Here is a 13,911-nt window from a genome sequence, read left to right on the forward strand (position 1 = left end):
TCTCAGATGGAGAACAGACAGGCACCGCAGGAGAGCAAACAGCCTCATAAAGGGTCTGTGACTGAGAATATACAAGATCTCAGATGGAGAACAGACAGGCACCGCAGGAGAGCAAACAGCCTCATAAAGAGTCTGTGACTGAGATTATACAAGATCTCAGATGGAGAACAGACGGGCACCGCAAGAGAGCAACCAGCCTCATAAAGGGTCTGTGACTGAGAATAGACATATTGAGGGAGCAGGTACCCGACTCCTACAGGATCTCAGATGGAGAACAGACAAGCACAGCAGGACAGCAACCAGCCTCATAAAGGGTCTGTGACTGAGAATAGACATATTGAGCATTGGGTACCTGACTGCTACAGGATCTCAGATGGAGAACAGAAAGGCACAGCAAGAGAGTAACCAGCCTCATACAGGGTCTGTGACAGAGAAGAGACAGATTGAGGGAGTGGATACCAGACTCCTACGGGATCTCAGATGGAGAACAGACAGGCACCGCAGAAGAGTAACCAGCCACATAAAGGATCTGTGACTGAGAATAGACATATTGAGGGAGCGGGTACCAGACTCCTACAGGATCTCAGATGGAGAACAGACAGGCACCACAGGAGTGCAACCAGCCTCATAAAGGGTCTGTGACTGAGAATAGACATATTGAGGGAGTGGGTAACAGACTCCTACAGGATCTCAGATGGAGAACAGACAGGCATAGCAGGAGAGCAACCGGCCTCATAAAGGTTCTGTGACTGAGAATAGACATACTGAGGGAGCAGGTACCCGGCTCCTACAGGATCACAGATGGAGAACAGACAGGCACAGCAGGAGAGCAACCAGCCTAATAAAGGGTCTGTGACTGAGAATAGACATATTGAGGAGTGGGTACCAGACTTCCACAGGATCTCTGATGGAGAACAGAAAGGCTCAGCAGGAGAGCAAACAGCCTCATAAATGGTCTGTGACAGAGAAAAGACAGATTGAGGGAGTGGGTACCAGACTCCTACAGGTTCTCAGATGGAGAACAGACAGGCACAGCAGGAGAGCAACCAGCCTCATAAAGGGACAGTGACTGAGAAAAGACATATTGAGAGAGCAGGTACCCGACTCCTACAGGTTCTCAGATGGAGAACAGACAGGCGCAGCAGGAGAGCAACCGGCCTCATAAAGGGACAGTGACTGAGAAAAGACATATTGAGAGAGCAGGTACCCGACTCCTACAGGTTCTCAGATGGAGAACAGACAGGCGCAGCAGGAGAGCAACCGGCCTCATAAAGGTTCTGTGACTGAGAATAGACATACTGAGGGAGCAGGTACCCGGCTCCTACAGGATCACAGATGGAGAACAGACAGGCACAGCAGGAGAGCAACCAGCCTAATAAAGGGTCTGTGACTGAGAATAGACATATTGAGGAGTGGGTACCAGACTTCCACAGGATCTCTGATGGAGAACAGAAAGGCTCAGCAGGAGAGCAAACAGCCTCATAAATGGTCTGTGACAGAGAAAAGACAGATTGAGGGAGTGGGTACCAGACTCCTACAGGTTCTCAGATGGAGAACAGACAGGCGCAGCAGGAGAGCAACCGGCCTCATAAAGGGACAGTGACTGAGAAAAGACATATTGAGAGAGCAGGTACCCGACTCCTACAGGTTCTCAGATGGAGAACAGACAGGCGCAGCAGGAGAGCAACCGGCCTCATAAAGGGACAGTGATTGAGAAAAGACATATTGAGAGAGCAGGTACCCGACTCCTACAGATTCTCAGATGGAGAACAGACAGGCACCGCAGGAGAGCAACCGGCCTCATAAAGGGTCTGTGACTGAGAAAACAGACAGTCATAGTGAGAGAGCAGACACCAGCGCCATGTACACAGAGAACACGCATTTACATCAAGAGGGCAGGTGCCAGCCTCATACAGGGTCTGTGAGAGAGAACAGACAGCAGACACCACACAAAGTAGAAGGCAAGAAACAGACAGCAAGAGATAGGGAGCAGACATCAGCCGCTCTCGGGGCCTATGACCGGAATCAGGTAGTTGCCCTCGGAGAGAGTTTACATCAGGGCAGGTTCCATCCCTTTCCAGCATCTGAAATACAATTCCGACACCAGCCCCTTACAGAGTTTGCAACAGAAAAGAGGCAACAGGCTCCTACGGGGTCTGTGACAAGCAACCAGCCCAGCTGAACCTCTGCCTGATGAACCCTGCATTGCTGGGAGTCACCTGCACAGATGCTCTTGGGAGCCTGTGTACTACACATTGCATTGCTGCACCTCTTCTGCTGCGTCTGATACCCTTTGGAGCCTGTGTACTACACATTGCATTGCTGCACATCTTCCTCTGTGTCTGATACCCTTGGGAACCTGTGTGCTACACATTGCATTGCTGCACCTCTTCTGCTGCGTCTGATACCCTTCGGAGCCTGTGTGCTACACATTGCATTGCTGCACATCTTCTGCTGTGTCTGATACCCTTGGGAGCCTGTGTACTACACATTGCATTGCTGCACATCTTCTGCTGTGTCTGATACCCTTGGGAGCCTGTGTACTACACATTGCATTGCTGCACATCTTCCGCTGTGTCTGATACCCTTAGGAGCCTGTGCGCTACACATTACATTGCTGCACATCTTCTGCTGTGTCTGATACCCTTGGGAGCCTGTGTGCTACACATTGCAGTGCTGCACATCTTCTGCTGCGTCTGATACCCTTGGGAGCCTGTGTACTACACATTGCATTGCTGCACATCTTCTGCTGTGTCTGATACCCTTGGGAGCCTGTGTACTACACAGTACATTGCTGCACCTCTTCTGCTGTGTCTGATACCCTTGTGGGCCTGTGTACTACACATTGCATTGCTGCACATCTTCTGCTGTGTCTGATACTCTTGGGAGCCTGTGTACTACACATTGCTTTGCTGCACATCTTCTGCTGCGTCTGATACCCTTGGGAGCCTGTGTACTACACATTGCATTGCTGCACATCTTCTGCTGTGTCTGATACCCTTGGGAGCCTGTGTACTACACATTGCATTGCTGCACATCTTCTGCTGTGTCTGATACCCTTGGGAGCCTGTGTACTACACATTGCATTGCTGCACCTCTTCTGCTGTGTCTGATACCCTTGGGAGCCTGTGTACTACACATTGCATTGCTGCACATCTTCTGCTGTGTCTGATACCCTTGGGAGCCTGTGTACTACACATTGCATTGCTGCACATCTTCCTCTGTGTCTGATACCCTTGGGAACCTGTGTGCTACACATTGCATTGCTGCACCTCTTCTGCTGCGTCTGATACCCTTCGGAGCCTGTGTGCTACACATTGCATTGCTGCACATCTTCTGCTGTGTCTGATACCCTTGGGAGCCTGTGTACTACACATTGCATTGCTGCACATCTTCTGCTGTGTCTGATACCCTTGGGAGCCTGTGTACTACACATTGCATTGCTGCATATCTTCTGCTGTGTCTGATACCCTTGTGGGCCTGTGTACTACACATTGCATTGCTGCACATCGTCTGCTGTGTCTGATACCCTTGTGGGCCTGTGTACTACACATTGCATTGCAGCACATCTTCTGCTGTGTCTGATACCCTTGGGAGCCTGTGTACTACACATTACATTGCTGCACATCTTCTGCTGCGTCTGATACCCTTGGAAGCCTGTGTACTACACATCGCATTGCTGCACATCTTCTGCTGTGTCTGATACCCTTGGGAGCCTGTGTACTACACATTGCATTGCTGCACATCTTCTGCTGTGTCTGATACCCTTGGGAGCCTGTGTACTACACATTGCATTGTTGCACCTCTTCTGCTGTGTCTGATACCCTTGGGAGCCTGTGTACTACACATTGCATTGGTGCACATCTTCTGCTGTGTCTGATACCCTTGGGAGCCTGTGTACTACACAGTACATTGCTGCACCTCTTCTGCTGTGTCTGATACCCTTGGGAGCCTGTGTACTACACATTGCATTGCTTCATATCTTCTGCTGTGTCTGATACCCTTGTGGGCCTGTGTACTACACATTGTATTGCTGCACATCTTCTGCTGAGTCTGATACTCTTGGGAGCCTGTGTACTACACATTGCTTTGCTGCACATCTTCTGCTGCGTCTGATACCCTTGGGAGCCTGTGTACTACACATTGCATTGCTGCACATCTTCTGCTGTGTCTGATACCCTTGTGGGCCTGTGTACTACACATTGAATTGCTGCACATCTTCTGCTGAGTCTGATACTCTTGGGAGCCTGTGTACTACACATTGCTTTGCTGCACATCTTCTGCTGCGTCTGATACCCTCGGGAGCTTGTGTACTACACATTGCATTGCTGCACATCTTCTGCTGTGTCTGATACCCTTGGGAGCCTGTGTACTACACATTGCATTGCTGCACATCTTCTGCTGGGTCTGATACCCTTGTGGGCCTGTGTACTACACCATACATTGCTGCATCAAGTCTTCTGACACCAACAACTGTCACTATCACACTGAACCCTTTGAGTACCACGTGAGATCCAAAAACACCCACACACATCCCTTCTGATCCTCTGCAGCCGCCTCTGGGGCTCAAGGTATACACCTGTTGTCTCAGCGCTCCGACAGCCACACTGTGCTCTTTTCCAGTTTCTTATATAGGTTTCACAGAGTGCATTCACTTACGATCCCTAAGCACCCACACATATACCTTGTGACTTTGGGCAGTCTTCTCTAGGGGATCCACAGAGTCCACTTTGATCCCTGAATACCCACAGACATATCTTGTGCTCTTCTGCATCCTCTTCTTTGAGGCTCATAGTGTTCCACCTGTGACCCCTAAAAGCAGACATACATAACTTGTATTCCCCTGTGAGACTCGGAGGATGTCTTTAGTTGTAAATCCTGACCTCCCACATATTTACCATGTGCTCTTGGGCACACTTCTCTATTGGATCCACAGGGTGAAATGTGATCTCTTAACACCGAAAACATACTTTGTATCCTCTTAAAGACTTAACAAGTGACTTCCCTTGTGGTACCTGAACACCAACACACCTACCTTGTGCTCCTCTGCAGGTTCTTCCTCTTGGTAACTTACAGAGTGTCTTCACTTGTAAATCCTGAACACCCACATACACTCCTTGCACAGACTTCTCTTTGGGGCCCACTGGTACATTATGACCTATAAACAATCACAGACATACCAAGAGCTCTTAGTAACCTCCTCTATGGACTCTCCGGTGCCTTTTGATTCCCTGAACATCCACAGACGTACCCTGTTCTCTTCTGCAGTCTCTTCAATGGCGCACACAGGGAGGGTGACTAGATGACGCCATGCCACAGGCATTAAAACTTTCAATTTCTGAGCTTTTGATTTAACATATTAGTGCATTCTGGGAGTTGTGGTCTTAGTTCATTTTACTGAATCCTATTGCTTCAACACACCAGATAAAAATGATTTAATAGAAGCAAAGTCCTGGAATAGAAAAACGGCGTTCCAGTGACACAGTGCCATCTGTTCACCCTATACAAAGGGTGACTTTTGACCTTTGAAAACTCACACACATAGCTTGTGCTCTCCGGCTGCCCCTTCGTGTGGCTCACCAAGTGACTTTGTGTTCCCTGAGTTTTCACAGACATACCTTCTGCTCTTCACTTGTTGTTCCTAAACACCCACACGCACCTTGTGCTTGTTTGCAGGTTTTTCATTCGGGCTCAGTGTGACTTTGTGATCCCCGAATGTCCACAGACATGCCTTGTCCTCTTTTCCTGCCCCTTCTTTGAAGCTTGAACAACCTATTAGCCCTACAATCCAACTTACATATCTTGTATTCCTTTGTGTGATTCGCTGCATGTCTTCATTAGTGAAATCTGAGCACCCACTCACACAACTTGTGCTCTTGGACAACTATCTTTATGGGACTCACAGGGTGACTTTGATCACTGAAGACCCAGAGACATTGTAACTTCTGAAAGCCTCCAGGAGTGTATTCACTAGTGAATCCTGAGCAAGCACATACCCTGTGTTCTTCTGCAGCTGACTCTATGAGGTACAGAGTGACTTGTGACCTCTAAGTACGTGCACACATAGCTCGTGCTTTCTGACTGCCTCCTTGATGGGGCTCACAGAGTGACTTTGTGATCCCTGAATGTCTACAGACATGCCCTGTGATCTTCAATTGACACGCACACGCACCCCCCCACCTCTTATAGTCATATGCAGGTTCCTCAATGGGGATCATAGTGTGAAACTGTGATCCCTGAATGCCTATAGACATACCTTGTACTCCTCTGCAGCCTTCTCTAGAGGACTTGCTGAGTGTGTTGTATGTTCCTTGGACTCCCAGCACACCACACATATCATCCTCTGATCCTCTGCACAGAACAGCCTCAGTTTCTTGTGATGTTGCTCACACAGATTCTCCTCCGGGGGCATCACTGGGGGCAGATGAAGCTGTTTTAACATTTCCACCATGTTCCCCAGTTGCCTGTTGGGTCGGAGGCTTTTCCCAGAAGATATTTCCCTGCACTGTGGACAGGGGAAGTTTCCACCTCTTCCTTCCCAGCTCTGAGTGATGCAGGAGCGGCAGAAGTTGTGTCCACAATCAATGATCATCACGGGATCAGTAAAATATTCCAAACAGATGGAACAAGTGGCCTCTTCCTTGAGGTTCCCAAGCTGAGCTGCTGCCGCCATGATGCAGAAATGCAGGAAGTAAAGTTAAGTTTAATTTCTCTCTCTGTGTGAAGTGGGTGTGTCTGTGCGTTTGCCCGTCTCTAGCTGCGCTGGGACTTCCGGGTTCAGGTTACAGTCATAGAGCAGGAGGGAACTGCCACTTGGTTTTGTTCTCACATTCTGCAAGTCTCAGGAGCTGGCACTTAAAAATGATTTTCTGTAAAATCCATTGTATTTTTTAAATATATTGATTGTAATCATTGTTTAAGAATTGTACATATTTAGAAATACTTTTTAGGCAATTTCTTTCTGCATTTGCAATTTTAACTTTAGGTTTCAAAGCCTGAAAAATACCTGCTTTTGCTTAATGTTTTTTTAATCTATTTCAGCCATGCATACAAACACTAGTCAGGCCAGTAAAGAACCGTCCAGATGGCAACTCCACCTGTACGTGGTACAGGTTCATTTGTTGATGCCTTTACAGCAGAAGTTTTGTGATTAAGAGAAGATTGTAGCCACTGCCTGTTATTAACTGTTCTGTGTGTGAGGGAAGCTTGCACTGCTGTTGCTTGTGGTGCACCTCTTCTGTGTGTGAGAGAAACTTGCACTGCTGTTGTCTGTGCTGCACCTCTTCTTTGTGTGCATGAAGCCTCCACTGTTGTTGCTTGTGATGCACCTCTTCTGTGTGTGAGGGAATCTTGCACTGCTGGTGTCTGTGCTGCACCTCTTCTGTGTGAGGGAAGCTTGCACTGCGGGTGTCTGTGCTGCACCTCTTTTGTGTGAGATAGACTTGTACTGCTGGCTTCTGTGTTCCCTCTTCTGTGGGAGGGAAGCTTGCACTGCTGTTGTCTGTGATGCACCTCTTTTGTGTGAGGTAGACTTGTACTGCCGGTGTCTGTGTTCCCTCTTCTGTGTGAGGGAAGCTTGCACTACTGGTATCTGTGCTGCACCTCTTTTGTGTGAGGTAGACTTGTACTGCTGGCATCTGTGTTTCCTCTTCTGTGGGAGGGAAGCTTGCACTGCTGTTGTCTGTGCTTTACCTCTTCTGTGTGAAGGAAGCTTGCACTGCTGTTGTCTGTGATGCACCTCTTGTGTATGAGGGAAGCTTGCACTGCTGGTGTCTGTGCTGCATCTCTCCTGTGTGAAGGACGCTTGCACTGCTGTTGTCTGTGATGTACCTCTTCTGTATGAGGGAAGCTTGCACTACTGGTATCTGTGCTGCACCTCTTTTGTGTGAGGTAGACTTGTACTGCTGGAGTCTGTGTTCCCTCTTCTGTGGGAGGGAAGCTTAAACTGCTGTTGTCTGTGCTTTACCACTTCTGTGTGAAGGAAGCTTGCACTGCTGTTGTCTGTGATGCACCTCTTGTGTATGAGGGAAGCTTGCACTGCTGGTGTCTGTGCTGCATCTCTCCTGTGTGGAGGAAGCTTGCACTGCTGTTGTTTGTGCTGCACCTCTTCTGTGTGTGCAGGAAGCCTCCACTATTGTTGCTTGTGATGCACCTCTTCTGTGTGTGAGGGAAGTTTGCACTGCTGTTATCTGTGCTGCACCTCTTCTGTGTGAAGGAAGCTTGCACTGCTCTTGTCTGTGATGCACCTCTACTGTGTGAGGGAAGCTTGCACCACTGGAATCTGTGCTGCACCTCTTTTGTGTGAGATAGACTTGTACTGCTGGGGTCTGTGTTTCCTCTTCTGTGTGAGGGAAGCTTACACTGTTGTTGTCTGTGATGCATCTCTTCTGTGTGAGGGAAGCTTGCACTGCTGGTGTCAGTGCTGCACCTCCTCTGTGTGAAGGAAGCTTGCACTGCTGTTGTCTGTGATGCACCTCTTGTGTATGAAGGAAGCTTGCACTGCTGTTGTCTGTGCTGCACATCTGTGTGAAGGAAGCTTGCCTTTCTGTTGTCTGTGATGCACCTCTTCTGTATGAGGGAAGCTTGCACTACTGGTATATGTGCTTCACCTCTTTTGTGTGAGGTAGACTTGTACTGCTGACGTCTGGGTTCCCTCTTCCGTGGGAGCGAAGCTTACACTACTGGTATCTGTGCTGCACCTCTTTTGTGTTAGGTAGATTTGTACTGCTGACGTCTGTGTTCCCTCTTCTGTGGGAGGGAAGCTTGCACTACTGGTATCTGTGCTGCACCTCTTCTGTGGGAGGGAAGCTTGCACTACTGGTATCTGTGCTGCACCTCTTTTGTGTGAGGTAGACTTGTACTGCTGGCGTCTGTTCTCTCTTCTGTGGGAGGGAAGCTTGCACTGCTGTTATATTGTCTGTGATGCAACTCAGTTGCCTATAGTGCACCTGTTGAGAGGAAGCATGAACTCCTACTGCCTGTAATTAGCCTGTTCTGTGTATGAGGGAAACTTAAATCGTTGCTGCATGTGCCTTGTGTACCTTTTATGAATGTAAAGACGTTATGAATCCACATTTTCATATTTTTGATCTTTTTTCTCCTATCAAGGCTGTCACTTTCTCAAATGCAAGCCAGGGGCTGATTTTATATGCCTTGTGATTTAAAATAAGCCTCTTGAGTATTCCCAGATGTGGCATGTATGACTGTGTTCTTATTGTGACTGTTCCATACATAAGGGAAGTCTGATTTGCTGCTGTACCCATCATGTGTGCGAAGGAAGCTTGTTCTACCTGCATGATCTTGCACTGTGCCTGTTCCATGTGTGAGCACTGCTAGTGCTGTACCCATTCTGTGTGTGAAGGAAGTGTGTTCTTCCTGTACCTGTTTGATTCTGCACTGTGCCTGCTCAGTGTGTGAGAACTACTGCTACTGCCCTTAACTTTTATGTGAGGGAGAATCTCGCACTCTGATTGGTCTGAAGCCGAAAAACATCCCAGCACTATATCAAGAGCTGTGTTGAATACACCCCTCCTGCCCCCCACCAAATAAATACAAGTAGAATCTTCTGCAATCATTTACAAGTTCCAATTTCACAAATGCACACACTCCTCTCATCCATACACATACACACTAACCTAGCTAAATAAAAAATGAAGAGAAGTTATGTTAAATGCATTTATAGAGTGCAGCGGTTACTCGAGGCTGTCCTGACGCTTAGCTCAAACAGTCGGTATAGCAGGATAGAATGAAGACCTCGGTCAGCACATAATTACTGAATAGCCATGTTTTCATTGCCTTTCTAAATGACAGCAAGTTAGGGGAGGCTCGGATATGGAATGGAAGTTCATACCATGCCCTAGAGGTGCAGGTAACAAAGCTTCTGTCGCCCCAGTTAGCTTTTTAAAAGAAGGCACCATCACCGTCTTCGCTCCTAAGAAGCGACGTGTTCTCTTCAGGGTGAACCAGCTAAAACACTGCCTAAGATGCTCTGGTCCACCTCCATGCAGAGTCTTGAAGGCACCATCACCGTCTTCGCTCCTGAGGAGCGATGAGTTCTGATTGGGGTGACCCAGCTAAAACATTGCCTAAGTTGACCTGGTCCACTTCCATGCAGAGCCTTGAAGGCACCATCACCGTCTCCGCTCCTGAGGAGCGACGAGTTCTGATTGGGGTGTACCAGTTAAAACATTGCCTAAGATGCTCTGGTCCACCTCCATGCAGAGCCTTGAAGGCAGTGCAAAGGGATTTGAATCTGACCCGTTGCCTTATTGGCCACCAATGGATCTTTCTGATTTCTTTTTTTATCGATGTAGATTTACGGGTACCTGCAAGCAGCCTGGCTGCTGCATTCTGCAACAATTGCAGTTTATTTGTGTGTTGCTTTTAGATGTTCAGGTATAAACTGTTGCAGTCATCCAGTTATGAACACATGAGGGGGGTTATCACTATACGTTGGCTGTCCTGGGGTAATAGATGCATTATTTTCCTTGTCATTTTAAGGCTCTGGAAAGTGGAGGCAGTGACCGTGTTCACCTGATCCCAAAAGGTGAGCCTATTGTCAATTAGGACTCCTAGATTTTTTGCTTTCTAGACAGGCTTCAGGAGAATACCTAATTCCTCCGGCCACCAACTAGGGGGTCTATTAGGATGGCGTGCGGATGACCACCGACGGGGCGGCTGTGGCAACCGCCGGTCCGGCCGCGGTCATCCGCCCGTGATCGCAACCCAGTAAACTGCCGGTCAGATTATGATGGCGGTGGTGACGCGGGGGAGTGAAAATCCGACTGCCGCTTTTCCGCCGGTAGCAATCCGTCCGCTGCCCTGGCGTGCGGTGCTGGACCGCTACAATGCTGGCGGTACAGGGCCAGGCTCTGCCGGCACGATTAGGATGCCGGCGGTAGCCAGCCTTTCCACTGCGGTGGGACCGCCATAGAAAGGCTGGCGGAGACTGGTTCCGGGGGCCCAATGCGGGCCCCCAATGTGTTTGGGGTTGTGGGTGCACTGGGGGGTACCCATGGTACCCCCCTACATTTCCCTGTACTAGGTGGCAGGCACTGTGCAGTGCCTGCCACGCAGTGCAGGGAAATGCAGGACATGCTGTTTTAGACATCGTGGCGATGCTGCTGGCAGCAGCAACAGCCGCAATGTTAAATGCCGGAATCTGACCACCGCGGTCGGATTTAGACTGCGGAGCATACTAATTGGACTGGCGGTCTGAGTGATTTTCCAACCGCCATCCTAATAGATCCCTAGGTGTCCAGAAGTTAGCATTATTTCCAAAAATGAGAACCTCGGTTTTGCTTGAGTTAAGTTTCAAACAATTTTCAGCCATCCACATCTAAACCGACTTTATACAATCATGGAACTTGTGACCACTCTGTATTTCCTGGTCCAGAAGCAGAGACTTCACTATTTGCTTGTCATCCGTATAAGAAGTTAGATGAAAAACGAATGATCTAATCAATGGGGCCAAAGCTGAAATATACACATTGTAAAGAGTGGGATCAATGAGGACCTCTGTGGGACCCCACAAGGGAGAGAAAATGATTCAGATGTAAACTTATCTAAGGCAACTGTTTGAATTCTGTTCATCGGGAAGGCGAGCAGTAGCGTCCAAGCCTTACCCTAAATGCCGCACGCCAGCAAAACGCCTCATCAAAAGATGGATCGTATCAAAGGCAGCAGAGGGACCCAGCATAAGGATCACTGACAGAATATCTAGGTACAAAATATTGACACAAAAATATCGATGTTCAGAATATCGAAGTCCTATCTACATAATGGTTAGTACAAAAATATCGAAAAAAATATATCATTGTCAAAAATATCGTTGTTAAAAATATAGTTTTTTATGTTTAAAAAATAATGTAAAATTAAGCAAATAATACATATCATTAAAAGAAACAGTTAAAATTATTAAAAAATCTGTAAAATTATCACTAATACATATAGGTGCCGAATCCGATCCTGTAAAAAATGTTTGCGTACGACTCGTATCCGTATTTTTTTATGTACGAATCGTACAAGTACCGTACAAACGGCCAAGTACGATTCGTACGTGAAAAATACCTACGAATAGCGTCGGGAAAAGTGTACGAGAGGGAGTCGTAAATTTTTACATCCAAATAGTGTCGGGAAAAGTTTATGAGAGGGAGCCGGATATTTTTACGTACAAATCTTAAAGCAGAAGTCCGAGCGCGCAAGTACGATCCGTACCGCCCGTCCGAATACACAACCGCATGTAAAAGGCCTCGTACGGAGCCAATGCAGTAGCACACATGTACACTGGTAAACTTGTGCCCGTGTACGAGCCGTACAGCCCCACCCCAATATGTCCGCACCGTACCCCCCCTGTCCGCACTGTACCCCAGCCCCGTACCTGTACGCGCCGTACCCCAACACCGTACCCCAGCCCCGCACCTGTACGTGCCGTACCCCAGGCCCATACTCCAGGCCCGCACCTGTACGCGCCACACCCCAACACCGTACCCCAGCCCCGCACCTGTACGCGCCGCACCCCAGACCTGTACCCCAGCCCCGCACCTGTACGCGCCGTACCCCAGGCCCGTACCCCAGGCCCGCACCTGTACGCGCCGCACCCCAACACCGTACCCCAGCCCCGCACCTGTACGTGCCGTACCCCAGGCCCGTACCCCAGTCCTGCACCTGTATGCGCCATACCCCAACACCGTACCCCAGCCCCGCACCTGTACGCGCTGCAACCCAACACCGTACCCCAGCCCCGCACCTGTATGCGCCGTACCCCAGGCCCGTACCCCAGCCCTGCACCTGTACATGCCGTACCCCAACACCGTACCCCAGCCCCGCACCTGTACGCGCCGCACCCCAACACTGTACCCCAGCCCCGCACGTGTATGCGCTGTACCCCATGCCCGTACCCCAGCCCCGCACCTGTACGCGCCACACCCGAACACCGTACCCCAGCCCCGCACCTGTACGCGCCGCACCCCAGGCCTGTACCCCATCCCCGCACCTGTACGTGCCATACCCCAGGCCCGTACCCCAGACCCGCACCTGTACGCGCCGCACCCCAACACCGTACCCCAGCCCCTCACCTGTACGCGCCGTACCCCAACACCGTACCCAGCCCTGCACCTGTACGCGCCGCACCCCAGGCCCGAACCCCAGCCCCGCACCTGTACGTGCCGTACCCCAACACCATACCCCAGCCCCGCACCTGTACGCGCCGCACCCCAGGCCCGTACCCCAGCCCCGCACCTGTAAGTGCCGCATCCCAACACCATACCCCAGCCCCGCACCTGTACACGCCGCACCCCAGGCCCGCACCCCAGCCCCGCACCTGTACGCGTCGTACCCCAGGCCCGTACCCCAGGCCCGCACCTGTACGCGCCGCACCCCAACACCGTACCCCAGCCCTGACCTGTATGCGCCGCACAACAACACCGTACCCCAGCCCCGCACCTGTACGCGCCGTACCCCAACACCGTACCCCAGCACCCTCACCCAGCATCGCGTATGTACGGACCTTACCTACGCGAAAAAGACTCGTACAGAACCAGGACACTGTAAAACAGCACAAGGAGGGTCAATTCGACTCGCACAACCCCACAAAACACGTCTACATGACAAAATACATCTCAATGACTGTCCTGGCACATCCAAACAGGCAAACAGAGGCCCAAAATCACAACCACCTCTTATAACACACCCACCAAAATTCAAACACAGCCACACCCAAAAATGGACCAATAAAAAGGGCCCACACACACAACCCATGAGCCTTTGCAACAGACCCACTGCTGCCAGACCCCACAGACAAACAACTGCACCTTACTTACACCTTAACTACACCTTAACTCACACACCTTCACACAACCTCCTTCACATACACCCCCTCTTCACATTCACACACACACCGTTACATTCACA

The 13,911-nt window shown here is 49.8% G+C and overlaps 1 protein-coding gene across 1 annotated transcript in view; it reads right to left on the reverse strand.

Annotated features, from left to right (window-relative positions):
* The window catches only part of LOC146869388 (E3 ubiquitin-protein ligase TRIM39-like), a 96,081-nt gene extending 89,376 nt beyond the window's left edge, over positions 1-6,705 (reverse strand). The window contains exon 1 of the mRNA XM_085599704.1: positions 6,257-6,705. Coding sequence (XP_085455830.1) covers positions 6,257-6,673 — 417 coding nt within the window. The 5' untranslated portion in view covers positions 6,674-6,705. The remainder of the gene's footprint in view (positions 1-6,256) is intronic.
* Positions 6,706-13,911: the final 7,206 nt, after the last annotated feature.

The sequence above is a fragment of the Triturus cristatus genome, chromosome 1_1 (assembly GCF_964204655.1).
Source record: "Triturus cristatus chromosome 1_1, aTriCri1.1, whole genome shotgun sequence".
Lineage (NCBI taxonomy): Eukaryota > Metazoa > Chordata > Amphibia > Caudata > Salamandridae > Triturus > Triturus cristatus.